We start from the raw sequence: 27,568 nt of genomic DNA on the forward strand, positions 1-27,568 counted from the left end.
GGGCTGTAACCTGCAGCTGAGTCCCCCCCACTCCTGGGGATACTGCGAAAAATGCAAATTCCTCCTCAGTAGTGCTGGGACCTCAACAAGCACCTAGGGTGATGCTGCAGACCATAAACCATGCTGTGGGTGAGGGGGCACAAGCCACTGTCCCAGCCCTGGTCTCTTCTCTTCTTTTTTCTCACTGATGAAATGAGTGTCAGTGCATCTCTGCCTACACCGCTGACACCGCCGGGATGCGGTGAAAAGCAAATGATGTGGTGGCTTTCAAAGAACCACGTGAAGGGTCGCAAGAGTGAGATAACCCTATAAAAGCCATATAGTTGTTGCTGTGATTGCTACTGGACCTTTCATGCCACTCCGCGCACCCCACTCCATCCTCCCCTGAGGCCAGTCCAGCCACTAGTCTAGGGTCTGCTGGGTTGTGTCTCCACCAAAACTTCGGATGTGCCAAGACCTGGGAAATTAAGCAGGTGCCCAGTCTTCTTTAAAGAGAGAGAGACACCCTCAAGCCCTCTGTTACAGAGATTGATGCCACCTGGGAAGAAGAAGCAGAGGTCAGAGGTCCAATCTGAGTTCCCACATCCCTGAGTCCTCCCCACCGCCTGGGGTGCCTGGTAGAGGTTGCTTGTGGGTCCAGACCTTGGAGCTAGCTATAGCAGGTCTTAGTGGAACTTTCCAGCAACTACACTAGAGGGCTGAGATGAGCCACTCCGGCCTGGCACCTGGGCTGGACAATCTCCACACTTGCCCTGCTTAGTGAGCCACTGATGGTGGTGGTGGGAGGAGAGGGTTCACAAGAGCATCCTCATGGCTGGCCAGGGTAAACTCCTATCTTACCTTGCCCGGGAAAAAGCCCTTTCAGAGCAGAGGGAAAGTGTGACAGTGACTGTGTCCAGCCTACTGGGGCTTTGGTCTTTTAAGAGAAAAAGCTAGCAATAAAATCACACCTCCGGCCACTCATCCTACAGAGAACCAGACAGAGGCTGCTGTTAGCCTGTGAATGTTCCAGAGCTTTTTTAGCTTCTGATCAGATCCAAAGGATTTGAAACAGGGCTTGGGCCCAGGCTGGCACCTCTGTGTGCACCCACTAGCCACACATTTCATATCCACCTGGAGGTGCTGAACCCCTGCACACACCCTGAGGACTCCCTCTCCCTCGGGGGCCAGGCCAGGCCCCAGCTGAGGTGGGTCGGGTAAATGTGAGGAGCTTTCGGGGTTGAGCAAGTGTAGGGTGGACCCTGACACATCCTCCTTGCCCCCTAGGCACCTCTCGCCTCACCTGGTCTCCACCCTGAGATGTGTTCTGAGCTGGAAAGGACTTGCCACCTTGATCCCAGTGCCCACCCTATGCCCCGACAGCCCTATGGAGGATACGGAGGTGGGGGGGGGGGTCCTGCCTTTAGGGAGCACATCCTGCAGAAGCAGCAGTCACATAGGGAGCAGGACACGCCGGTCCATCGCTGGGCCACAAGCCTGCCTCTGTGCGCTTAAAGGAGAGAGGGCCGGTGAGAGTGCTTCCTGCAGCCTCAGCCAAAAGCGAGTCTTCGGAGTTAGTGGGGGCTTGGCAGGGATGGGTGTCAGTGGGAGCTGAAGCAACCCCAGGAAGCAGGGAGGCATTTCTGAGGGCACCCCAACTCCCAGTAGCATCCGTGCCAACTCATGGCCGAGCCGGCTTCTCCAGAAGCACCTGGAGTATTTCTTTGTGTTGCATTTGCCAAGATGGTCTTTCGGTTGCTATTTATTATTTTGCTTCAGAAGAAAGGCTAAAAGATGCAGAGAGAGAGAGAAGAAAATAAGAAAGATGGGCAAGGCCTGTTCCAACCGACTTGGCAGCACGTCTCCCCCAAATGAGGCAATCATACATTTTCCAATCGGGCTGGACAGGCCGTGGCTCATTCCTCAGCTCCCTGTCTGGAGGCAGTGCGGGCTCCCCTACCTTCTGTGGATTAATCACGCCTTCAGGGCCCTCACAGCCGGCGCCCGCTTCTGCACGTGCCTTCATGACATGAGCAAGAGGAGGGTCATTAGCCACCTGTGATCTTGGGTACAGCATGTGCACACAGGCATGTCAATATGTGTGGCCACGAGCGGCCTCCAGAGCACATCGCGGGGGTCCCCGGACACAGAGCACAAGCATCCTGGTATGTGCTCAGCTGTGCACAGTGTGCCTGTCTGTGTGGCCAGCACTGTGGGCTCCTGGACAGTGGTCCCTGTGCCCCAGCCCAGCATGGATAATAACACTAACAACTATGGCACATGCAACTCTTAATTATTTACTCATGAATTATTCATATGGATGCAAATCTCGGGGGCAGGGCTGCTGATCTGGGACCCAGCAAGGGTCCAGGAGACCAAATTACAGAGACACAGCCTAGGCAGTGGGGCTGAGCCCGGGTGTCAGCTGAGTCCCCTCCTCCAGGCTGTCCTCAGGCTGCCCGGATGGCCCAGGCCTGAGTCTGTCATGGCACCCTGAGCTACAGAGAGAAGGTTTTCGGACAAAGCAGGACGTGGGATTCCTGGTACAAGATCCTCAGGTCACAGGTATTCAGCTGAGGATGACCTCTGTCTCACCCAAGTCTGTTCCCTCCCAGGGGCCCTGAGTAACAGAGCCCCCTACAAGGTCCCATCCACCTAGCAGGGGCTCTCAGAGAGTCTGTGGCTGTGTGTTTCAGACACCAGACCACGCACAACCTCATAGTTGATGTTCTCCTTCATCCTCATCCTGGAAATCTGGTTCCTGTTGACCTGTGACTTTAGGGTCTGATCATTGCCCAGTGATAAGTCTTTGCCTCTTGCAGAGGGCTTGCAAGGAGTCACATTGGATCCTCTCATGGTCCTGCGGGCAGTAGGGCTGTCCCTCCCTACTTTGTAGACGAATAACCTGAGACAACCCTGAGTTCCTGGAGCTAGTAAGGGATCGTGCTGGGGCTCAGACTTGGCCCTCTTGACCCCCGACTCAGCTCTCTTTCCTCTGCCTGGGGACCCAGGTCTGATTCTTGGAGTGGTCAGGAGAGCTCTGGGCTTGTAGAGCAGACAGGACAGTCCCAGCACTCAGACTCTGGCACCCAGTGGGATGTGGCTTTACCAAACAGGGCAGGAAGCCTGGATCCCTTTGCAGAGAGGCTCTAAAATCCAACAATTCAATGACCAGGCTGGGTGGTAGCCAGAGAGGTGCCCGAACACCTGGGGCCTGGTCGGGTTTCAGGATCTGACAGGAGCAGAAGGCGGTCCAGCTCTGTAGGGTTTCCAGAGCCTGAACAGGGCCTTAAACCAGGCACTTACTGGGGCGGAGCCCCCATTTCTTGGCAGGGAAGATGCATAGAATAGGTTCCGTAGCCCCAGACTATTTCTTACAGGACTCCAAAGTACTGACAAAAACTATTTTCATTTCACATTACCTCTTCTATCATTCTAGAGGTAATTAAACATGTTTTAGAAAATGTAAGAACAAAAGAAACAACACCTAAAACTTCGGATCAAATTCTTAGTTTCTGGGATCCCTGGGTGGCGCGGCAGTTTGGCACCTGCCTTTGGCCCAGGGAGCGATCCTGGAGACCCGGGATCGAATCCCACATCGGGCTCCCGGTGCATGGGGCCTGCTTCTCCCTCTGCCTATGTCTCTGCCTCTCTCTCTCTCTCATTCTGTGACTATCATAAATTTAAAAAAAAAAATTCTTAGTTTCTTCTAAGCAGGGGATGGCTCCTCTTCAGAGGGTGTGCAAAACCGAAGAAAGGGAAGTTGTGGTTCAGAGTAGAGGCCAGGCATGTTTCAGATCTGGGCATCAGGTGCGCAGAAAGGGGAGCGACAGGGAGCTCAGGGATCTAGAGACAGGTGGTGGACGAAGGTCCGGGACAGGAGCTAGAAGTGCACCCAGCAGTCGGGAATGGCTGCTGCTCAGACTCCCCCCCCCCCCAACCCTCAGTAAAGGGCCCCACGCCAGGCTCGCCAGCTTCCCAGCAGCCTGCCAGGGAAAGGTGCTCACCTTGACAAGGAAGCACATCTGTGTCTTTTGTGTGTAATTGCTTGACCGGGCTTGTCTGAGGTGCCCTGTCCATGTGGGGCCTCCTCCTGCCCCGACGTGCACTTCCTGCCACTTCCCCCACCACCACCCCGGGTGCACGTGTGGGCACACGGGACCTTTTTGACACACTGGCTCTGCGCCCAGCAGGAAATCCTAAAGTTGCCACCGCTGGAGCTGGCACTCTGCCGTCTCACCCAGGGTAAACTGTGCAACACATTTCTTTCATTCCATTTGAAAGGGGAAATTAAACTGAGGAATGAAGTCTAACCCGAACCTGGCGTGCAAAGAGTTGACCTTTGTTTTGAATACACTTAATGAGGCTCAAACCAGACTGTGTGGCCCCAGCTGCCTGAGTCCCCTCCAGCTCCTCTCTAGTGTGATACAGAGCCTTGAAGAGATGAGCAGCGGAGCAGGGTGGCGGGAGGTGCAGGTTGCTAGGACCATGGGTGCAATGGAGCCACGGTGCACCACAGCAGGTGCTCCCTAAGCAGCGAGCTGACAGGCTCTGTTGCCATCAGAGGTGTCCTTGGGCCTCAGGAGGCCCATTGACCTGCTCCCAAGGATGCTCTGCCCTCCTGGGGGTACATCTCAAGTCTGCCCTCCTCATCTCCATCCTCACTCACCAGCTAGAAGGAGATGATTTCCTTGACAATGTGTGAAGTTGTGTTGTTTTGTGGAATGTAAGTGCTGACTTAGTGTATCAGGCTAGGCTAGGCTATACTAACAAATAACCTTGCAATCTCATCTTAACATGATGAAGATTTATGTCCCATTCGTGCCAAGTCCAGTGCTGGTGGGGCAACCCTCTTGCACCTCCAAGGTTGCCGTGGCAGGTAAAGGGAGATGAGGTTAATATAAGATGCTCTTAAAGGGTCAGTTCTGGGGATGTTCTCCATCTCCTTCCCACTCACTCTAGCTGTCTGAATTCAGAAGTGTGACTCCCAACCTAACTGCAGCGGAGGCAATGGGGAGGTCTTCCTGGGTGGTTGGAGAGAGGACATGCTGTGGTGAACTTTGTCATCTCATCTCTGCCATACTTAGGATCCAGCCTAGGGAAACTCCCCTGAGACACTGGTAGTTAGGAAGAGCCTTGCAGGTGAATGTTGGGAAAAAGGAGCCTAAGCTGTGGGGTCCAGCTGACCCTGGACATGCAGAGATTCTGTTCTCCTTTGGAGCCATCCTTGGAGTCAGCCAGAGCTGACTTGCCAGGAAGATAGGACATTTCCTTACCTTGGCTTCTACACGGAACTTCCAGTTGGAAGACTTGGGTTTTTGTCTCTGAGCTTCTTTCACACAAACGTGTTCATCTTTTCTGGAAACATTCAGCAATTAGGAATAAATTGTTCTCAAGGTAGCAAATGTACCACAGCCATCGACGCTGGGATGATGGTGGGTGCCAAGTGTCCAGGGAGATAGAGGAGAGCCTCTTGCCTGATCTGGAGGAGGTGGGTCCATGCAACCTCCTAGAAGAGTCAGTGCCTGAGCTGAGTTAGAACAGACACACAGGGCTTGGGTGTGGAAAGAGTGAGAATCCATTCCTGGCAAAGAAGCAACATGGACTTGAACCCCAAGCTGAGAGAGGGCATGATGCCTTTAGAAACTAGCAAGGTATTTGGAATGGTGGGCATTGCCTCAGGGGCGGAAAGAGTGATCAGTGGCCTAAAATCCTCAGATGTCTCTTGGGCCACACTGAGAAGTCTGGACCTTATTCTGAAGGACGGGATTCAAAACAGAAGAGTAAAGTATGGCAATCAGATTTGTGCTTTAAAAACAAAAGTCACAAGGCAGGGTGCCTGAGTGGCTCAGTTGGTAGGTCATCCAGCTCTTGGTTTCAGCTCAGGTTATGATCTCAGGATTGTGGGATTGAGCCCCACGTCATGCTCCATGCTCAGCACGGAGTCTACTTAAGATTCTCTCTCCCTCTGCATCTGCCGCCCAACCACTGGCACTCTCTCGTTCTCTCTCTGTCTGTCTGTCTGTCTCTCTCTCTCTGTCTCTCCCTCTCATGCTCTCTCTCTCAAATAAATAAATCTTTAAAAAATAAAAAAGTCACAAAGGCAGTTGGGTGGAGAATGGGTAAGAAGGGCAAAGCTGGAGCAAGGAGACTGGGACAAGTAATCTATGCGGGACACAAGGAGTTGGGGTGGTGGATGCACAGGGGGAGAGGGAACAGATTTGAGAAGCAGCTGGGGTGACAGAATCAAAGACCCCACTGTTGAATATGTGAATAGAGATGGGGAAATGGGCTTGCTGAGCAGACGAGACTTCCTGTCTTCTCAAGGGAATTCCTGAGAATGACTGGACAAAGGAGCACTGAGTCGATTCTGGGACATACCGTATGGAGGTACCTGTAGGGCAGCCAGGTAAGGTGTACTTCAGAGCCTAGGACAGAGGGTGTGGGGCTTAGGAGGGAGAGGGAGCTAGAGATGTAGCCTTGAGAGCATCAGGGAAAGAGGTGACAGCTCATGAGATTGTCCAAGGAGAGTGTGTAGGGTGAGAAAAGAAGAGGAGGAAATAACAGATCCCCAAGGATGAGCTTGCCAAGGAGACTACAAAGGAATAGCAGAGACGTAGGAGAACAAAACAAGGAGAGAGAGAGCAATGTCTCAGAAACCACAGAGAAGAGGTTTCTAGAAAGAGAGAGAGATCAACCATGCCAAATGTGAGGGAAGAAGGTGTAAGTGTCCCGTGGAATTTCACAAGCAGATCATCCATGACTTCGGTGAGACCAGCTCCCAAGGAGTGGCCAGAGCAAAAGCCACATCAGGGCAGGTTATGGCGTGGGCAGGAGGCATAAAAGTGACAAGAGCTAAACTAAAGTAGTCTCTCAAGAGAAGTCTGCAAGGAGGTGACCAAAGGGCGATTCATTTTTATTTTTTATTATTGGATAGATGAAAAAATAATATGGCATTGTGAAGGCTGTGAAGCATAATGACAAAGTAAACAATGAGCCCACCACCCCCCTTAAGAGGTCACGGTCAGCTCCGCTTTCGTGTGCTGCTTGTGCCTGGTGGAGGGGACGGTGCCAAGGGAGGGGTCGGTGGCTGCCAGGGCCCACCAAACACACAAGTGGGCCGTAGATAGCAGTCACTAGGAGTAGGCCCAGGCTCTGATTCTGTAGCACTAGAAGTTGGCAACTAGATCTGGTGTGCGAAGATCAGAGTAGGGTCAGGATTGATAGAAATTTTTAAAATAGGTGGCCTGTCTACCACTAAGCTAGTAACTCCAGAGCCCCCCACCATGACTGGATTTGCAGGCTAAGAAAATGAGCCAGGGGCTATCCCCAATGTCCAGAAGCTCACACCCAAGACAGGAAGTGGTTGTAGAGTGGAAGAAAGTCCAAGAAAAGTGCGCCTGCGCGGTGCCTAGAGCTGAGGATGTGATGGGTGGGACAGACCCAACTGTGCCCTGGCTCTACCGTCGCCCTCCCCTCTGCCTCAGGCCTGCTGTGGCCTCTCCAGCCGAGTCAGCCTCTCCTGTATCTTTACATCCTTCATGCCTGAGGGTGACATCACACCCAGGCTGGGCAAGAAGCCAGGCAAGTCACTGTAATTCTGAGCAAAGCCCAGTCCTCATGATGCAGGAGGCCCTCAGAGTACTCTGGGGTGTCTAGGTCTCCATGACAACGCTGAGGGCCTTACATTCAGGTATTCAGGAAAGTCGCATGGGAGATGTCTGGTTCACAGGGAGCGTGGCAGCCGGGGGGGGGGGGTGTCTTGTGCCAGTGACTAAACCATAGGGTTATAAAGAACTTTTAACACCCAGGGGCTAAGCGCCTTTTCAGATGGAGTCCTACGTTGAGCTTCAGTCTGAAGGCCAGAGGTCTTGGCCACCTTCTCCCTTCCTACTCCTCTGACCTCACGGGAGTCACTTATTCTCCACCAGCTCCCTGGTCCACAAACTGAGGATGAGCCATCCCTGGTCGGCAATGGGCTCCCGGAAGGATAAAATGAGGTTTGTGTGATGGGCCTTGTCCACCCAGAAGGGAGTTTACAGGTGTGGCTGCTCTCACCATCATAGGGCTGAGGGGAGCGTGGCCTGAGGAGTCCCCAGGATCTTTTTTTCACAGTGGAGATGGTGGGATAAAATCCCAACCATCATTAAAATGAGCACAAGCACATCGTTCAGGGCAACATGACACTGCCGAACAAAAAGCACCACTCTTAAACTGAGGCTGGGTTCAAATCTTGTCTCCTCCACTTTTGCCACGTGATCCTGGACAAATCATTCATTCCCCCTCTGTGACGGGGGGCTAATGATCCGTGCATCGTGGGCTTGCTGTGAATATGAAATCAGCTGTCGTTTGAAAGCCTTTTTTGCACACAGAGAAGGTGCTTAATAGATGCCAACAGTTGTTGCTGCCTTCCTGGCATCCGAGCAGCGTGGCTGTTTGTCTAAATCGCCCTCCTCTCCGCTCTGTGCCAGCAGGTCCGGCCTCTGTTTCCCTGTGAGGAGCAGCCACGGCCCGGCAAGATGTCCCGGCACCACAGCCGCTTCGAAAGAGATTACCGGGTGGGCTGGGACCGGCGCGAGTGGAGTGCCAACGGGACGCATGGGACCACCAGCATCTGCAGTGCCACCTCCGGGGCCGGTGGCGGCACGGCCAGTAACCTCGGTGCCCGGCCCGGCCTCCTGCCGCTGCCCGTGGTGCCCTCCCGGCTGCCCACGCCTGCCACGGCTCCGGCTCCCTGCACTACGGGCAGCGGTGAGGCCATCACCAGCCTCGTGGCCAGCTCTGCCTCTGCCGTCACCACCAAGGTAAGACCGGTGTCCTCTCTGAGCAGGAGCTGGGCACAGGGGCCCTGCTTCCCCTGAAGGCCCGGGGCCACTCTGCAGGCTCCCGGCCTGTGCACCGGCCACCGTGCTCTCCAGAGGACTGGCGTCTCTGGAGCTGGGCCGGCCAACTGTTGAAGGCTCACATGGTTTTATTTGCTATAAAGTCCCTCTCTGCGACTCACCTGAAGCTACTCGTCCTATGCCATGTTGAGTAAATGCTATTTCATGGGTGTAGGGACAGCCAATGCCAGGTTGGCAAGAAAGATCCCTTACATAGGTGACCTTAGACCACGCGAGTCTTCCTGGGGTACCAGTGACTCGGGTTTGCAAGAAGACAGTGACCAGCAGTCAGGCAGAAATGGTCATAAATCTCATACTTATGAATAACTCAGTTGAGAATTCTCCTGCCCGTGAGGTCTTCCAAGCCTCAGACAACCACGAGAATCAGTACTTTTGTCCCCGACCTGATGGTTGGGGATACTGAGTCACACCAAGTCTGTGAGAGCCGGTCCGAGGCTGGACCTTCCTTGGGGACCCAGGCCTTGGGCCCCAGCTGTCAGCTTCAGGGGCCTTCGCTCCAGGTCACTCCCTCTCTTCTGGAGGCGGCTCCAGCCTTGGAAATGACAGCATGAACCAGGCCGTGGTACTAACAGAGACGCTGAAATGAAAATGTCACCGAGGCTCTTGTCCAGCTCAGGCCTGGCTGGTCCCCGTCACGCTGCTCCGAGCCCCTGGGGCAGCCGGAGCCCTCCAGGGACGGGCCCACGCAGGCGGCAGGAAGCCCGCTTACAGCTGTCCTGTTTCCTTGGCCGAGCAGGGGCTCTGCAGGCCGCATTCGGCTCTGCCAGGCATTCAGAGCGGCCTCCAGGAGCCCTCTCAGAGGCAGCATAGCATGTACGTGTGCATGCGTGCGTGCACCTGTGTGTGTGTGTAGCTAGTGTTTTCTTCCCTGCTTTCATAAAAGTTGCGGGAGAAGTGAAAGGCGGGGAGGCCCGGCGTAGCCATTGTGAGGTGGCCGTGGTGTGGGAAAGCCGAGCTCCAGGTGTGCTGTGCCTTTGTCTCGGTGATTTTCAAAACTCCCTTTCAGCCCTGCTTCCCATTAATAACGGAGCGCGGCCGGCCCGGAGCCCAGCGGAGGCCCGAGACAATGGAGCTATTGGAGGCCAGCTCGGAGCACGCTGACATCTTGCTGCAGTGCCTTATTGATTTTATTTTCCTGTTATGAAAATACCTCCCCACTGAGGTGGGGAGGCAAGGAATGTTGGACGGGGGAGAGGAGTTGGAGGGTTATGTGGGCGCGACGCCCCCCCAGACCGGCCAAACGCAGCCCTCCCCTGGGCACCAGCCCCCAGGACTGGCCCGCTGCAGTGACCTCTGCCTGGTGGAGCCAGCCGGCCGCCCCGCCAGCCACATCTGGCAGCCACTCAGGAAGGCCAGCTGTTGGCCATCTGGTCAATAGCAGCTTCTGGAACTGACCGCTGAGTGGGGGCAGAGGGGCCAGCTCCACCAGGTCGGGAGAGGGAAGCTGGACCTGGGAGCCCACTTGATGATTTCGGCCCTCTCTGGATGGAGGCCCTTTTAGGGGTGCTGTCGGGCTGCACCTGGGGCAGGGGTTTGGCCCTCCAGGCAAGGGTGCTGGATGGGAACTTGGCAGTGAGGGCCTGTCACACAGGGCTGCCCTGCCCACACGGCTCCTGCTTTGCTCCCAAACCGCTTGATATTCAGCATCCCTCACTGGCGGGGCCCCAAACCACAGCACATGGGAGGAAAGGAACCCAGCCTCTGACAGAAAACAGCATCTGGGGAGGATTGTGCTGGGTGCTGGGAGGGGAGAGGGGGCAAAAGTTCATGCCGGTGGGACAGCCAGCTCCTCGGCATGCGTAACCAGCTCCAGCCCAGCTTCAGACCTGCAGGAGCTTGTCCAATCAGACAAAGGTGCCTGGGTTTGTCGAAGTGCTCAGGAGATGGGGTGTACAGGGCAGACGGAAGTCAGCAGCCAGTAGCAGCTTCTGTCCAGGACACTGTCACTGAATTTGGGCTGTGGTGCCTCTCTGCCATCTGGCCAAGCTGCTGCTCACCACCCCAGATGCCTGTCCCCCAGCCTGTTTGTCCAACCCCATGCCAGCACCACATCAGTGGACAGGCAGGCCCAAACCGAGGAAGCTGTGGTTTCCCTGGTCAGCAAGCTGCGTCTTTACTGAGTAGCCAAAGGCTAGCTCTGGCCCTCAGGGAACACACACAGGTCAGGACGTGACAGGCCTGTGGCCTGGACAGTGTGACCATATCACCCGAGATTGTCACTCCCGTTGAGGTTATTGGCAGAGGCAGCTTAGTGTTGTGGATAAAGACAGACTATGGAGCCAGAATGGATTTGAATTCTGCTCTATCCCTTACCAGCTGAGCAACCCTGGACAAGTTACCTAACCTCTCTGGGCCTCGCTTCTGTAAAATGGGAATAGGTAGTGGCACCTGGCTACCAGAGTTGTTGTGAGGATCGCGTGAGTTCAAACATATATAAAGTGCTCAGGACAGAGCCGGGCCTGGCACGTGGTAAGTGAGGAAAGCCCGGTGTGTATACAGAGCCGAGACCGCGCTCTGGTGGGAAGGGGCCGCATAGAAGCCAGGAGCAGAGCCGTGTGTTCCTGCCACCCTGCAGTGTGGCGATGGCTGCTTGAACGTACTGGCCGGCCTTCTTCAGTGAATTGTCTGGTGCCACATATGGGCCAGTCACACTGGAGGACTCAGTGTTAGCACTGTCGGGCCTCAGCATCCCCCCTGGGCTGGGCATGGAGCAGGATATCACATCTCTCTGGGGGCTGGGGGTGACCCCCAACACCCTATGCCATCACCAGCAACGCAGAAACAGTCTGCCCCTCTCCTGCCCTTAGTCCCACAGGCCTGGTCACCTGCTCACTTGGTGCTGGGGCTGCTTCTGCCGAGCCGTCGGGGACGGTCCCAGCTCCCCGGGGTAGGGAAGGCTGGCTGTGTTCCCTGCGGCTGCTTAGTGAGCTGGTGACAGTTCTTTTCTGTCACTGCTGCCTTAGGCCTGAGTGGATTTTTATGTTTCTTCATTTTTCTGTGGCCTGAGGATTTCTTGCTGGTCTTTGATGAAAGGCCAGTTGGACAAGCACAGATTCTTGGGCCACTGAGGCAGGAGGAGGGCGTGATTAGATGCATCAGACACTCACACACACACAGTCCCCAGAGCCCGAGAGGAGCAGAGTGACCGTGGCCTCCGGCCCCTCTGTTTTGCTAGTCAGAAGAGTGAGACCCACAGGAAACCAGACTTGCCGAGGGCCCCTGGTGAGTGAGAAACGGACCGCCCGGGCTGGCTCCTTGCCTCTCCCCGGGCCGCCTGGCACAGTGAGTTCTCCATGGTAACCGTTAGTGCAGCGCTGTGACGATAACTTTTCCCATCCCTTCATCCACCTACCTGCCAGCAAATGCCAGTCTGCAACAACATGGGCATATTTACCTCTTGGCTGAGGTGGGGAAGTGTAGCCCAAAGGTTCTGTCAACTTTATGTCGTACAGCTAGGGAGAGCTTCAGGCTGTCCAGTCAGACAGAGCTGGGCTTGAATCTGACCTCTGCCTCTTAGCAGCTGAGTACACCTCTGAGCCTCATTGTCTATAAAATGGGAATAGTAATAGTATCTTCCTCATGGAGATGTTGTGGGATTGGTCAAATTAGGTTCCATGGGAAAGCTTAGAACAGGACCTGCTACCCATTAAGCCCTCCATACAAGTTCCTTTTACTTATTCTTATTTTTTTAAGATTTTTATTTTTTCATTTACATTTGATTACTTATTTATTTTTATCTATCTATTTATTTATGTGAGAGAAAGAGAGTGAGAATGAGAGCAAGGGAGCACAAGTGGGGAGCAGGGGCAGAGGGAGAAGCAGACTCCCCCACTGAGCAAGGAACCCAGTGTGGGGCTCAATCCCAAGACCCCACTGGGATCATGACCTGAGCCAAAGGCAGATGCTTAATTGACTGAGCCACTCAGGCTACCCTAAAAGTTAATTTTATGGCCTATGGATTTTTTTAAAGATTTTTTATTTATTTATTCATGAAAGACACAGAGAGAAAGAGGCAGAGACACAGGCAGAGGGAGAAGCAGGCTCTATGCAGGGAGCCTGATGTGGGACTCGATCCGGGGACTCCAGGATCACGCCCTGGGCCAAAGGCAGGCGCTAAACCGCTGAGCCACCCAGGGATCCCTCTAAAAGTTAATTTTAAAAGCTAAATCAGAGATTGGGTCAGACCAGGTGTCCATTACCACTTGGTCCAACCTCTGATGGTTGGTGCTGGTGGGGGCCCTCCTTGGACGGTCCCCTCCCCTGACTCGTGTGGCCTGAGGGTACTGAGAGCTGGGACAGCCCTGTGCCTGGCCCACGCTGCCACTCTGGGCTGCCGGCTGTCAAACGCCGGGGAGGAGGGTAGCCCTGAGAAGCAGAAACGTGACTCTGCGGCCAGGCCCGTTTGCGGGACCGGAGGGGAAGCACTGCTGCCCTACAGTTGCTGCTGCATGAAATTTAAATTATTCTCAGCAAACCTGCCTGACAGATGAAACAGAAAAGGGACGGCTTCATAAAATGCAATTTTGTTCTTGAAAGAATGGACTTTGCAGAATCCTGGCTGATGTCTGTGAAATGTGTTCAGGGCTTTTTTCCTTGTGGTCAGGAGCACTCATGCTGAAACATTCCCATCGTTCCTCAGAGCTAAGCCCTTGAAAATAAATCTGGGCTGGGAAGAGAGAGACTTAGCCTGTGTCGGAAACCAAAAGGGGCCATGAAACCTGTAGGCTCCATCCTCAGAGCACCAAGCACCCAGGTTTTTACGTTTATGAGCATGTGGGGTTTTCAGGGTGGGTGTCAGAGAGATGGCATGGGCCACCGTGGCTTCCCCATACACTCGAAATTCTCTGCAGAGCCGCCCCTCCCGAGGGAGATGATCCGGGCGGTCCATGGGGAATCGTGTGAATGACCGTGAGGCCCCGCCACGGGTGGTTCCGAGGCCCGGGAACGGATGAGGAATGCCTTGGGCACAGTCACAGAGTAGGAAGCAGACCTCCCTTCCCTCTTGTGTTCACACTGAAAGGCTACTGAGCGGGCTCGGTGGGGAGAATCGCTCAAGTCCCTTTCGTGGTGAATTTCCAGACTGTGCGTGATTTTATCCAGAAGACTGTTCTTGCTCCGTGAATGAGAATTTGTGATTTCCCTTGTGATAAATTATCAGGCACTGATCATGCGCCGTGAGACAGCTTGTGCATGTTCGTGCCGAGCTAATAGGTTTTGCCTGCACTTTGAGTCGCAGCCACGGTTTGGATTCTATCTTCATTGACTTAAAACCCATCTGTCAGTCACGAAATGCGTACAATTGAAAAATGTCACGATTACCAAAGCACCCATTTCAAAACCTAGGGCTTATGGGGGGCAGACCTGAGTGACTTGACCTTAAATTTGTGGCGGGGGCCGGGGGGGGCGGGGTGGGAGACGGGAGAGGACTATGTATCCTTCCACATTTGTCAGGGGTGAGCCACAGGCTAGCTTCCAGAAGAAAGCTGCCAGGAGATCTCGTGGACTAGAGCCAGGTGTGTAGATAAGTTAGCTTTTGCTATGGAGAAATCATCTCAAAACTTAGTGGCTCGCACCTTCACAGTTCTGTGGGTTGGCTGACAGTTCTGGTCTGGGCCGGCTCCCTCATTCGTCTGTGGCCAGCAGCAGGTTGGCTGAGGGCAGCTGATCTAGGTGGCCTCCCTCTCACACCTGTGCTTAGCGGACCGGCCAGCCAGCGTGCATCCGTGCCACCCTCCATCCGGCGGGCTCGGGCTTGTGTACACGGCCGTCTCAGGCTTCCAAGAGGAGCAAGAGGGCAAGGCTCAGCACACGAGGGCTTTCGTAATCTCTGCTTGAGACATATTTGCTAGAATCCCACTGGTAAAGAAGTCCCCTGGCCAAGCCAGATTGAAGGAGTGGGAAGAGAGACCCTGCTTCTTGTTAGGAACCACCCAGGCTCCCTAAAAGTTAATTTTAAAGGCTAAATCAGAGATTGGGTCTGCCCAAAATATTGAGTCTGCCCAATCTATTGCTGAGGGGCAGGCATATGAGGAGGGGAAGATTTGTGGTCATTTTTGCAACATACCCCCAGGCTGTCCAGCACGCTGGCTTAAAACCAAGGCTCGCATGCCTCTAGCAGAAAGGAGGGGGTCAATCTCCTACTGTCCTCTACGTGGCCTGGTGTAGGAAATTAATACGGGACCCATATGACACATACACAGCAGGGTTACTCACCTCCCATCTGCACCAAGTGCTGCCTCTTGAGATCAGAAAGAAGGTGCCCAGCAAGGATTCTGTTGCCAGAGAGAAGGAGGGACAGCTGGCCCCCAGGGAACCCTGCTTGGTACCTTTGCCTTGAGAACCCACCACTGGCCAGGACTTGGCCCCCACGTGACCCTGTCCAGAGTTGGTGGGACTGGGACACTACTATTCCCAGGACATTCTCATGTACAGATGCTAACCTATGGTTCAGATTTTTTAAAATCCACCCCTATGGATTTTGGCCAGTGGATTTCTCCCTGTGAGAATCCGCACGGGAAGACTTTCTGACAAGCCTGAAATCAGGAAAGGGAGCCAGTTATGTGGTGCAAATGTTCAGTAGCCGAAAATTGGACAGCCCAACGGCTCTTTCTCCCTAATAGGCTAAATCCCATGCAATTTCCCAAAAAGCCCTTGGAAAGGCCTCTTCTTAAATTAAATTAGGTTTTCTGCAAACAGCATCATTCAAGATGAACATAAATCTACTTCTTATTCACTTTTAATGGTTTTCCCTGTTTTACTTAATTACTCATGTTGCAATTAAACAATTTTTTTCATCGCAAAAGGACAGTATTTTAGCTACATTATGGGTTAAATAGGCTTTGGAGAACTAGCCTGGGAGTCTCATCACCATTTATAACATAGTTTTTTATAGGGAAAGTATGTTCCAAAATCTAAACAGCCAAATTACAAATGAACTTTCAGAACCCAACCCGTTTGCTGACTGGGAACTGTCTGTAATGCTAAAAATAACTCGAGGGAAATAAACATAAAAAGGAGAGCTGAATACCCCTTGGTATAATGTGTTCACCATCAGCATCCACAGATTTCCTCTAATTTCAGGGAAGAGAATTCTCTCCAAACCCAGGCTGACCCTGTCCCTGTTTTACTCACTTTCATGACACAGGCCGCTAAATTGGCCTGAGCCCTCCCAAAGCATAATGCCACCAAGAAGAGTCACTGTGAAGTCCCCGCAGAGCTGAACTGATGTAATGCAGCCGATTATCAATCAGTTTCAGCGTCCTGGTCGCTGCCCTGAAATGAAGGCTCTGGAGGACTCTGTGCTGCTCCAGCTACCAGCTCCACCAGTCGTGTTCATTTGCATCGTGCATTTGCCTCTGTAGAAACAGTAGGCAAGAAACCTCATTTTACCCTGGAAAATAAGGGCCTTACGCACTCAACAGAGCATCAGCGTGCACACGCCTTTCCTTTTGACAGGGTGGGACCCTTACTGTTCCAGCCTCCTCTCTTGGGCCTTTTATTGGTCCAACATGTTGGACCCTCTGGCACAGTGAGGGGAGTCCTTGGGGCTGGGGATGGAGCAAAGTGCACAGCGAGAGCAGAAGGCCAGTGGTCAGCACCTCCCTCCCTGGACTCACACTCTTGGCTGCTGGCTGTCACGGTCCCCTAAGGAACACACTCCTCCATCCCCACACACTGTCCTCGTTACACCTGCTTCAGAGGCCAAGGCATTTTGATTAAGCTTGCTAACCCCCACCCCAGACCCCCACCCAGTGGCCTGGCTTCCCCACAGGCCACTCCTTGGATTGTCAGTGAGCAAGGCTCCTTGCCCTACCCAGACAGAGCTGGGGTGCTAGAGGGAGTCCCTCACACCTGGAGGGGAAAGCAATCAAAGCCCACAGGACTCCCCTTGGCTGAGAGGCTGGTCTCGAGATGCTGGGGAGAGTTGGAAGGATCCCAATCACTCATTCTTTCACAGTTGGCTTCTTTATTTTAAAAACATGGATTTAAATGATTGAGAGTGGCTGGGGCAAAAGGACAAACTCATGAGCCCAGCTTCGTCGATGGCTGTCCCAGGTTGGTCTGCTTCCTGTTGGCTGTCAGATGCAGGCCTGGGACTCCCACCCTAAAGATTTCTTCTCTCCCTAGACAAGAGCAGATTTTCCCAACTCTCCCGGCACACTGGCTAGCCCTGGGCCCCAGCTTTGACTCGTCTGTGATCCTCTTTGTGATCCTAGAACAGTATCTCCCTTAAGGTTACCCTGGGAAAGCTTCTCTGGCAGCAGAGAAACCTTCTGAGCACAGGGTAGCCTTTTTCTAGGTTAAAGGATACCCAGCCCAGCACTAGACTGGCCCCTGAACATTATTTCACATTCCTGACATACTACTTGAAGAATTCCTTCATCAGGTTAGAAGTGGCCCTGAAGCTGGCAGGTTGGGTGTAGGGGCAAGAATAGGAAGTTGGAATGACCAAGCCTGCAGATGAGTCAGAGCACTCTCACTGCGGGAGCAGAGAAGCTGGAGAACTCCAGGCCTGACGAAACAACCTTCGAGGTCTGTAGGGGTGTTGCTGGCTGTCTACCAGATGTGCATTTTCTCTCCCTCTTCCTAACAGGATCTCCATTCTGGCCAGGTACCCACCACCCCTTCTCATGCTTTGGGGAAATTAAACCCCAGCCCCTGCTGGGATTATGGTGGTTCTAAGCCAGGTGTTGGTGATCCCCACCCCCTTAGCCGTTGTTGGTTTAGGAAGGGTCCTGTGACCCAAGTCCAACCGTGGAACATGAGGGTAATACTGTCTGGGGACTTTGGGGAAAGGTTTTCTTCCCTGTAAGGAAGAGTCACAAGAAAAAGGTGGTCTTTCTTCCTCTGTACTGTCCTATATGGACATGATGTCTTGGACCATCATGCTACAAACCTGAGGATGAACCCAACACGTGAGGAATAGGAAAAACACAACAGAGTTCCAGAAATACGGAACCAGAGCCCTCATGTGCATTCCTTCCTGCCTCTGGGCTTCTTGATACATGAGCTAATATATTTCCTCCATTTTGTATGTTGTATAAAAAATAAACAAAACACAACTGCCTTCATTGTGTGGATGGCTCCCTAATGACAACATGGGTGCCTTCGTGCATTTTCCAGACCTTGCCTGGCACATTGGTTTGCCAAAAACAGCTACAGTGACCTTTGTGAGTACAGTCTACCTGTTATTTATTCATTTCAGCACTCACTGCTATATACAGGGATTCTGCTATCAGTGGCTTTGCTAAATGCCAACAGCAGAACATAGATTACTACTTCCACACTCCTGTGTTTTCATGGGACTGCGTTTCTGGCCGAGGGAAATCCACCAAAACACTGGGTGCCTGAACCGTGGGTCACTTGAGAGTTCACCCTTACCAGCCATTTCAGCCACAGTTCCCCAGACATAAGAAGAATTCTCATGCCCCAGGACCTTTGCACTTGCCACTCACTCTTGCCCACCCAAAGCCGCTGTTCATCCAACAATTGGCAGCCTACATGTTGCTACATCTGTGGTGGAAAAAAAAATGCTATTATTTCTCTTGTCCCCATAACACTTTTGCTTATGTTCCTGTCTAATGCCTATACTATAGGGTACTTAACCATCTATTCATTTGTATCCTTATTAGGCAGTGAACTCTGTAGGAATAGGCTCCATGTGATGCCCAGCAGATACAGGTTCTCAGCAAGTGTGTATGGACCAGAATAAATGGATTTATGCATATAAATATTTATTGAGCTTCTATTGCTGGGGTGGAGAGGGTGAATGCCTTTGACATCACCTCTCCTTACATGATGGATCAGCCTTCAAAGAATGAGCAATTTCTGTGGATGCCCATGAGGAGGAGGATGAAGATGGGACCCATGTGGGGAGCCAGAAAGGAGCCTTCACAGGCTTGCAGATGGGACCCATGTCCAGACAATGAAGCCTGGATGGCAGTATGGACTTTACACATCAAGGCCTTTGCCCTAGGTCCTGCATCCCTTCCCATCTCTCCCAAAGTATTTGGATTCACGGGATCACAAATATTACTATTTATCCAGCATTAGGACTTTCCTCTCCAGTATTAGTACTTTCTTGGGACTTTTTCCCATTCGCCTGCAATTCTTGGCAGCCGTTTGCATTTGGTTATTTTATTTAAGGCGCTTGTGTGGTAATTCTTTTGTGCCATGCACTGTTCTAACCACTTCCCCAACATTAAGTTTTAAAATCCTCATCATAGGGGCACCTGTTTGAGCATCTGCCTTTGGCTCAGGTCGTGATCCCAGGGCCCTGGGATCGAGTCCCACACCAGGATCCCCACAGGGAGTCTGCTTCTTCCTCTGCCTGTGTTTCTGCCTCTCTGTCTGTGTGTCTTATGAATAAATAAATAAAATCTTTTAAAAAGCAAAAATATTAAAATAAAATCCCCATCAGGCCCTCTGAGGTACCTATTATTAGCACTGTTAGAGGTGAGAAAGACCAGGGGACTCGGCCAAGATCACTCAGCAGCCGGAGACTCGGCCTGGGCAGTCTAGCTCCAGAGCTGGTCATTGGGATCTCTATGAGCCCTGCCCAGAATCATCCTCTGTGAAATCTGTTGAATGAGCAACTGGCTGAACATCTTGACATGAACATCTTTCCCCGGCGCTCACGGTACCTCCTAAAGAGAGAGCTGCAGGCTTCCCACTGGAGCAGTTTTGTTCATCAGCAATTTGAAACAACCACGAAGTTTAGGACCAAAGCACATGTAGGTTTTTGTGGTCCGGCCCCATCCCTCCTAGAGGGCCAACTGCGGTGCTGCTCATTTTTTCTCTGATCACCTGACTCTCTTTCCTTAACATCCAAGCCTTGTGTGCAGTACAGACTCTGCTCAGATGCAGGACACTGGAGACTGGTGAGCCTTGAGGCCACAATCTCTTTCTCAGGATTTCTTGTTTTGGTCCATGGCAGAATACAAGGCTGGCGTCCATGTCAGCGACTGCTTTCAGACTGCTTTGGCCAATTTCATTCCAGAAGGGCATTCTGGTTCATCACAGCTGCCCACAGGTATGGCTCAGGTGGGCTTGGGGCAGGACCCAAGCTCAAGGGGGCAGGTCCATCATCTTGGTGGATTTACACCTGGGCTGTGGACTGGAGATGCCGTGGAGTCATGAGCTGGCTGCTAACGTTGGACAGAGTTGGAGCAGCCACCACTGGCCGCTATCTTCTCTGTGAGCCTAGCACTGCCCTGGGGGAACAGAGAGAAGATAGGCTACTATTTGCTCTGGGTTTCATGATGGTGAAAAATGGCAAATGGTATATCCTATATATTTTACAATGAAAGAATATGAAAAATGAATAAATATCCTGCCATCAAAAGATAGAGGCAACGTCTGTGTAAATTTGGGGAAAGCTGGGGCATCAAGTGATTCCCGTGTTGAGAGAAATGGGAGTGCCGACCCCAGTGGCCAGAATGGAGGTCAAATGCATCCAGGCAGGGGCTTGACTGTAATGTGAGGAGGAGCCCCTGGGAATGGGCAGGGGCTACGTGGGGGGCTGAGGGATTGGCCTCACTGGGAGATCCCCACCGTAGATGCACGCCGCAGCCTGACCTCCTTGGGGAGATATGTTGGGGCTGCTGGAGCCGTTGGTGGGCCTGTGTGCTCCCTTTCTCTGCCATTTCCATGAGCTGGGGCTGCAGGAAAACCTCAGCTGCGTAGTTCAGTCTCATCAGCAGTGAGGGTACTCTAAGGTAGAGACCTGGGCTGCTGGCCAGCTGAGACCCTAGATAGGTCCTTGGACTTGCCACCACCACCACCACCACCACCATCATCACCACCGACACTAATGTTCACTGAGTCCTCGCTATGAGCCAGCCAGGGCTCTACATGTCCTTGCCCGTGTTAACCCACTGCATCCCACGAGTGTACAAGGCAGGTGCTGTACGTGTCCTCCTCATATGGCTCAGCGAGGTGATGTAGGCTCTAGGCTTACACTGTCCAGCCCCACGCAGGGGAGAAGAAGGCAGGGAGGAGGAAGGATTCAAGCCACCACAGCTCCCCCCACCGACTGAGCTCCAGGGCCTTGCCACCCGTCTGCCCTGCACGGGAGCCTCACCCCAGGCAGGAGCAGAGTCAATGGACTCGCACTGCTGTCCCCTCCCACGTCAAGAATATGCTGAGGGTATGATTTTATTCCCCCACAAAATTAGGCAGAGGAGAGGCTATTGGGCAAAATATATTGCACCCATAATTCATATTAATGGGAATTCAATGGTGGCAACTTGTCATCTGCTAGATTAGAAGAGAATATTGTGAATATTGTGTTATAAAGGCATTAAAAAGGCGTTATGAATCGGGTTCCATTGCACCACATCGTGTTCCTTGTAAATAATTGAGGAAGAAGCCAGTGCTCAGCATTTGGGATTATCCTTTTCTGAGATCCCAGCAGTTCCCCTCACCAGGCTGATGGGGCCCCATTGATCCAACAGCTCACACAGCTACGGGGAAAGTTTGCACCTGGCAGGTCCAAACGTTCCATAAAAGGAGCTTAATGCTTCCAAACAGACTCTTCCTCCCCGAAGAAATTAGTAACTGCCACATCCAACACTAGGCTCTAGGTGTTTCTTGGAAAACCTTCCCAAGTCCAGATATCCTGTGTCCCTTGCCCCAGGTGGGCCGTGGTGACATGACTGAGTCGGCATCGGCCTTCCCACCACCAGTGAAGCCCATCTCTGCTTCCCACGGTGGCAAAGACTGGAGCGCCAGTAACACCTGCACGCAGGCAGCTGGCCAAGCATCAGCAGCTTCGATCCTGGTGGAATGAGCCCTGCTTGGCCGTCACCCATCTCCAGTGGGCTTCTCGGTCCTGCTGTGCCACCTGAAGGATCCTTCGTCACCTGCTGCCATGCCGTGCCTTCCCCCTTAGCTCAGACCCCCGGTGTCTCCATATGGTCCTATGAAAAATACACAGGGCTTCCTGGCTGGAGTCCAGTTCTATCTTTTGTTATCAATGCTGAGAATCTGGCTCAGAACAGAGGAGTGGCTGCCCCCTCACTCCCCGGAAAAATCTAAAAAGGATAGTTAGGGAGGAAGCTCCACGACCTTGCCCCATGCGTGGATCTGGGCAGAGCCGGTGAACATTCGTCCTGCTTCTGTGGCATGGACTATTCAGAAGGCCCTCTACCTGACCTGGTCCTGTGTAGGGACTCTGGCGGCTGAAGAAATTCTGTGACCATTTCTAAGTTTGTGGGCAGTTCTGAAGCAGCTGGTCATTGGTAAATGAGTGACTCCCCCTGTCATCAGAGGTATTGTTCCTGGATTTCAAATGTGATCTGTCAGGAACCAGGGCAAGAGGGAGTAGAGAGAGGAGGAGGGGCTGTAGTTTGTGGGGCAGTCGGGGCCAAAGGTTTGGTGGTCATGCGGAGAGCAAAAACAATCATTGGTTGGCCAACCCCAGTCATCAATCCTAGTTGGGATACCCATGGCACATCAGATGTAAGTACTTAACACACATCTTTGCCTGCACCATGATGGGACTGGGAGCCCAGACTCCAGATTTGAGCTGGCCGGTTCAAATCCTGACTCTTCTACTTTCTCACTGTGTGACCGTTAGCCAGTTACTTACCCTCTCAGAACCTAATTTCCTCCTCTATAAGAGGGGACAATAATACCATCTATTAATTGGGTTGTGGGGGAGAGTAAACCAATTAATAATACAAAGCACTTCCAGCAGTATGTGGTGTCGAGGAGACTCTCTGTAAGTGTGATCTGCTATTATTATTATTACGTGGCCTTCATTGCGTGGTCTTTGCTTCTCTGTCTCCCTCCCTGTGCAAAGTGGGTCCTTGAGACATAAGATCCTGCCTCAGGTTTCACATTACAGGCACCTCACACTTGCCTGCTATGTGCTTAGGAAGTAAGTGTTGAATTATCAAATTGTATTGTGGGTAGAAGGTGTAGTCATGGAAATCACTTGCTTTACTTAAAAAAAAAATAGCTATGCACTTCTAAAAATCATATTCCACTTTTCCATGGTCATATATTCTCATTTCAGTAGAGGTTCCGTGACTGCTTCTGGTTCTTCGTGTGGCATCTCAGTGACAGTAGTCAAGAGCCTACAAATACATTAAATATGTATTTGAAAGGCATGCAGCTCCTCACTGATTAAAAGGATCCCAAAGTAAGGCACTTTGCAAAGCAATTACTGTGCTTCCTTGAAATGAAAAATCATCTCCTGTATTTGATGATCTCAAATCCAGAGCCCGTGCCTTGAACAGCCCTGGGCTCCAAGCCACATTCTCTCTGTCAGTGGCTGTAGTGATAGTTGTCTTCTTCTGCGGCTTTTATTTTGTTTTGCTTTTTAAACCATTTGTGGAGGTTCAGGCACTGCGCCAAGAGCTTTACATGTTTTGTCTCAGTTCTTACAATAGCCCCATCTAGAAAGCCTACAATTATCCCCATTTTGCACATGAGGAAACTGAGTTTCAGAAAGCCCGGGGAGTTTGCTCAGCGCACCAGTTCATAAGTGGTAGAAGAGGGGTTTGAACTCAGCCCTTTCTTATAGGTCTAAGCCCATGCTTCTCGCTCTTGTCTTTCTCCTGGATACCTGCCTCCTCTTGAATATAATGTCTTGAATATAATGTGCCCAGAATCAAACTCCCAATCCTCAGTCTCCACTCTGCTCCTCCCCTGCACACCCAGCTCCGGGCCAAGTCCACTACCTGCCCGGCTGCACAGCCTCCTGGAACCCCCTCTCCTCCCCTATCCCCACCACTGCCACCAGGTTCACCTATTTCCCTCCATTTCCACTTCCACTGCCATAGTACAGGAAGGACACCAAGAGATCTCACCTAGGGGACAGAGATAGCCTCCACACTCATCTCCCCACTCCAGTCTGCCCCCCTCCTTCCCATCCATTCCCCCCATCACAAAATCTGATCTTTCATGCAGCTGCCTTAAAAAGAAAAAAAAAAGTGCAGGGATACCTGAGTGGCTCAGTTGGCTAAGCATCTCTTTTTTTTTTAAGATTTTATTAATTTTTCATGAGAGACACTCAGAGAGAGAGGCAGAGACACAGGCAGAGGGAGAAGCAGGCTCCCCGGGGGGAGCCTGATGCAGGACTCGATCCCAGGACCCTGGGATCATGACCTCAGCCAACGGCAGATGCTCAACCACTGAGCCACCCAGGTGTCCCAACCATCTGACTCTTGATCTCAACGCAGGTCTTAATCTCAAGATGATGAGTCCAGGCCCTGCAATGGACTCCACACTGGGCATGGAGCCTACTTTAAAAAAAAAAAAAGTAAAAGTGCAAATTCCCGAAATTTAGCCTGAAGGTAAAGTGGCTTCAGACCCTTAAGCCTCCCCTGCTAACCTCTTCTCTCTGCCCTCTGAACCTCTGCACCTCTCATGCCCCACATTTCAGCCAGACATCAGCTGCAAGCCCACCTCTGATGCAGGTGAGTCCGGCTACAGCATGGGAGTGAGCCCACAGTACCACAGAAGGCAGAGCGTGAACTGGAGAGAGCACAGGCGTTAAAAGCAGGCAGCCCTTGGGCTCATATCATTGGTAAGATGCTTAATCATTCTGTGGTCTCATTTTCCTCATCTGTAAAATGGGAACCACAATAATACTACTTTACAGGACTCGTGTATGAATTAGGAAAATTCCAGATCAAAAACCTAGCCCATCACTGAGCAAACAAGAAGTGCTCAGAAAATCCTGGAGATATGGGCAACAGTATATGCAACACAAGTTTTGTTACATAGATAAATTCCTGGAGGCTGATTTTTTTTTTTATTTATGATAGTCACACACACAGAGAGAGAGAGAGAGAGAGAGAGGCAGAGACACAGACAGAGGGATAAGCAGGCTCCATGCACCGGGAGCCCGACGTGGGATTCGATCCCGGGTCTCCAGGATCGCGCCCTGGGCCAAAGGCAGGCGCCAAACCACTGCGCCACCCAGGGATCCCCTGATTTTTTTTTTTTTTTAAAGAAACAGATGCTTGTCTGAAAAAATACAAAGTATGAGCGTTTTTACAATAACATCTCACTGGTTTCTACCGTGTTCCTCCAAGGATGTCAGGCATCTCCTGTCTGTGGCACAGCCTGGAGAAAGGCCTGGCCTTCCAGGGAACCTGGCTGTGCCTCTCCTTCTAGTCCTCAGGACCCCACCCAGCATTTTGCGCATCCCTCAGGTCCTGTCTCATTTATTCATTCAGCAAATGTGTACACTTTGTTTACCAAGAAGGTTCTGCTGGCCCAGGTGGTTTGGCAGGGACTTCTGTGAGCGCTGCTTCCCTACGGGAGAATAACCCTCCTGGGCACCCCATTTGTGATGAAGGACGATGGGCCTCACATTGCTGCCACACACACCTCGCTCAGCGCTGTGGTGGTGTGTTTAAGGACCACTGTATACAGGTATGCCTGGGTGGCTCAGTGGTTGAGCATCTGCCTTCAGCTTACAGCGTGATCCCAGGGTCCTGGGATCGAATCCTGCCTCGGGCTCCCTGCAGAGAGCCTGCTTCTTCCTCTGTCTATGAATCTGCCTCTCTCTGTGTGTCTCTCATGAATAAATAAATAAAATCTTTAAAAAAAAACACTGTAGACACTGGGTATTATACTATATGTTGGCCAATTGAATTAAAAAAAAAAATAAAACACTGTATATATGAACGCTGGAGTGCACCCTACGAGCTCAGCCCTGGAAACCTCTCCCAAGACACAAGCATTAATGAAGTGGATTGGATTCTGATGTCCCTCAGGGTAGCATGCGGCCCTGGCCTTACTTCCCCCGGATGCCACGCCTGCATTGGGCAGCACCACTGCCCCCAGGCCCCCCCAGTCTCGTGCCTCCCTGCCTGTAGCAGTCTGCTCATCAGGGCAGGCCACGAAACAAGGAAGAAAAATCTTTTTAGAGTGGAAAAATAGGGCTGCTGCTGTTTTATGGTGGTGTTGTTTATGGTTTTCAAACATTTTAATTAGTTTCATTTTTAATATAAATGCACCCTGATGTTTTGTGCAGGAAGGGCACAGTTCTTAAAATCTCAGAAATAAAGTAGGAAAGTGACAGATTGGCTATTAAAGCGTCATACTCCGATGTGTTATTATTATTATTGTTATTTAACATTGCTAAGCCCCAACGCTGAGCCAGGAGGGATGGTGCGGGGTGGAGTGCAGAAAGGTCTTAGGGGTGCCTACCATTCAGGGTGGTCGTGTCAGGGGCCCCTGGGGGGCTGGCAGCTGCCTTTTCAGTTGCCGGAGGTCTCTCTGCCCCGCAGAGACTTCTCAGGGGGCCAGTCAGCCATCTGGTTAGTGGACTGAGGACACAGTTGGGAGGCCCAGGCTCTGTGTCCCAACCCCGTCCTATGCTCACCTGTGAACTCGCTAAGAATTCCTGGCACTCCCCGGGTAGAGATCTGAGCTGTTTTAACATAGGCATCCTCCAAAGAAACTCATCTCTTCTTTAAAACATCTGAGTCCATGAGAAAGCAGGGTTAGACAGACAGGATTTTATTTCAGGGGCACTCCTTGTAGGGGGTCAAATATTGCCCCCCTCTCAAAATATAGGTCCACCCGGCGCCTCTAGAGATGACCTCGTTCGGAAGTATGGTCTTCACAGACGTCACTAAGGTAAGATCCTCAAGATGAGGTCGCCGTGGATCAGAGCGGGCCCTCAGTCCAACGACGAGGATCCTTTGAAGAGAAGCAGAGGGAAGGTTGACACGCGGAGATCAGAGTGACGCAGCCACAAACTGGGAACGCCCGCGGCCACCAGGAGCCGGCGGAGATGAGAAAGGACTCTTCCCTAGAGCCTTCAGAGAGAGCGCGGCGTGCCGGCACCTTGATTTGGGACTCCTGGCCTCCAGAACTGAGAGAGAATAAATTCCTGTCATTTAAGCCCCCCTCTGTGTGGTGATTTGTTGTGATGTCCCAGGGAGCCGCGATGCTCCACCAAAGTATCTCATCCTGGTACCTCCTTAAAGGAGGCCCACTGAGGGGGGCTGGGTTTTCACAAAGGATGCTCTGGACGCTCTGAGTTGAATCCAGGAGCAGGAGGACCTGCTGACCTCTCCGCTGAGTTGAAATGAAATCCCATCTCACCTTTTCCTCCATGTCAAAAGCTGCTTCCCAGGCTTTCTAATGACCACATGCCTGCCTCCTGTGCCATAGGGACTCCGATTGGGAAAACTTTCAAAGGGCGAGTAAGGTGAGAAGCCAGGTGCTCCCAGATCCCTTCCCCATCCTATAGCAGCGGCCCCTAGTGTCGGAGGGCACCTGATACCGCATTTCCACATGCTGGTGTCTGCAAACACAGATGGACTTAGGAGTTTGGGGCAAGACTTTTACTGTGGCTGGAGTGAAAAAATGGGAATGGACAGATTCTGCTGGTTATTCCTCTGGCAGAAGGCTCTTGATCAAATGCAGAGAGCTATCAAGGAAATTCTTTAAATCCAATGACCATGCAAGACAAATAAAAGCTCCAAGCCCGAACCACCCTCTCTTCTCACTGACTTTCACTCAGAGGGAAATTCTCTCAGTTCCAATGTCTGTTCCTCTTTGACTCACTGTATATGAAAGGAGAAAAACCTGCTGGAGCTGTGGTCTTGGCAACACCTCATCCTCAAAGATGCCACATTGACCGTGTGATTGGCAACAGGTCATTTTACAGAGTTCCAGCACAAGCACTGGGCAAGAAGAGGACTTCTACAAATACA

At 52.1% G+C, this 27,568-nt stretch overlaps 1 protein-coding gene across 5 annotated transcripts in view; it reads left to right on the forward strand.

Annotated features, from left to right (window-relative positions):
* KLHL29 (kelch like family member 29) overlaps positions 1 to 27,568 on the forward strand; it is a 308,129-nt gene that overhangs the window by 155,839 nt on the left and 124,722 nt on the right. For all 5 annotated transcript variants that reach the window (XM_055327216.1, XM_055327217.1, XM_055327214.1 and 2 more), the window contains one exon: positions 8,454 to 8,783. In XM_055327216.1, coding sequence (XP_055183191.1) covers positions 8,499 to 8,783 — 285 coding nt within the window. In that variant the 5' untranslated portion in view covers positions 8,454 to 8,498. The remainder of the gene's footprint in view (positions 1 to 8,453; positions 8,784 to 27,568) is intronic.

The sequence above is a fragment of the Nyctereutes procyonoides genome, unplaced genomic scaffold (assembly GCF_905146905.1).
Source record: "Nyctereutes procyonoides isolate TBG_1078 unplaced genomic scaffold, NYPRO_anot_genome, whole genome shotgun sequence".
NCBI classification, from domain to species: domain Eukaryota; kingdom Metazoa; phylum Chordata; class Mammalia; order Carnivora; family Canidae; genus Nyctereutes; species Nyctereutes procyonoides.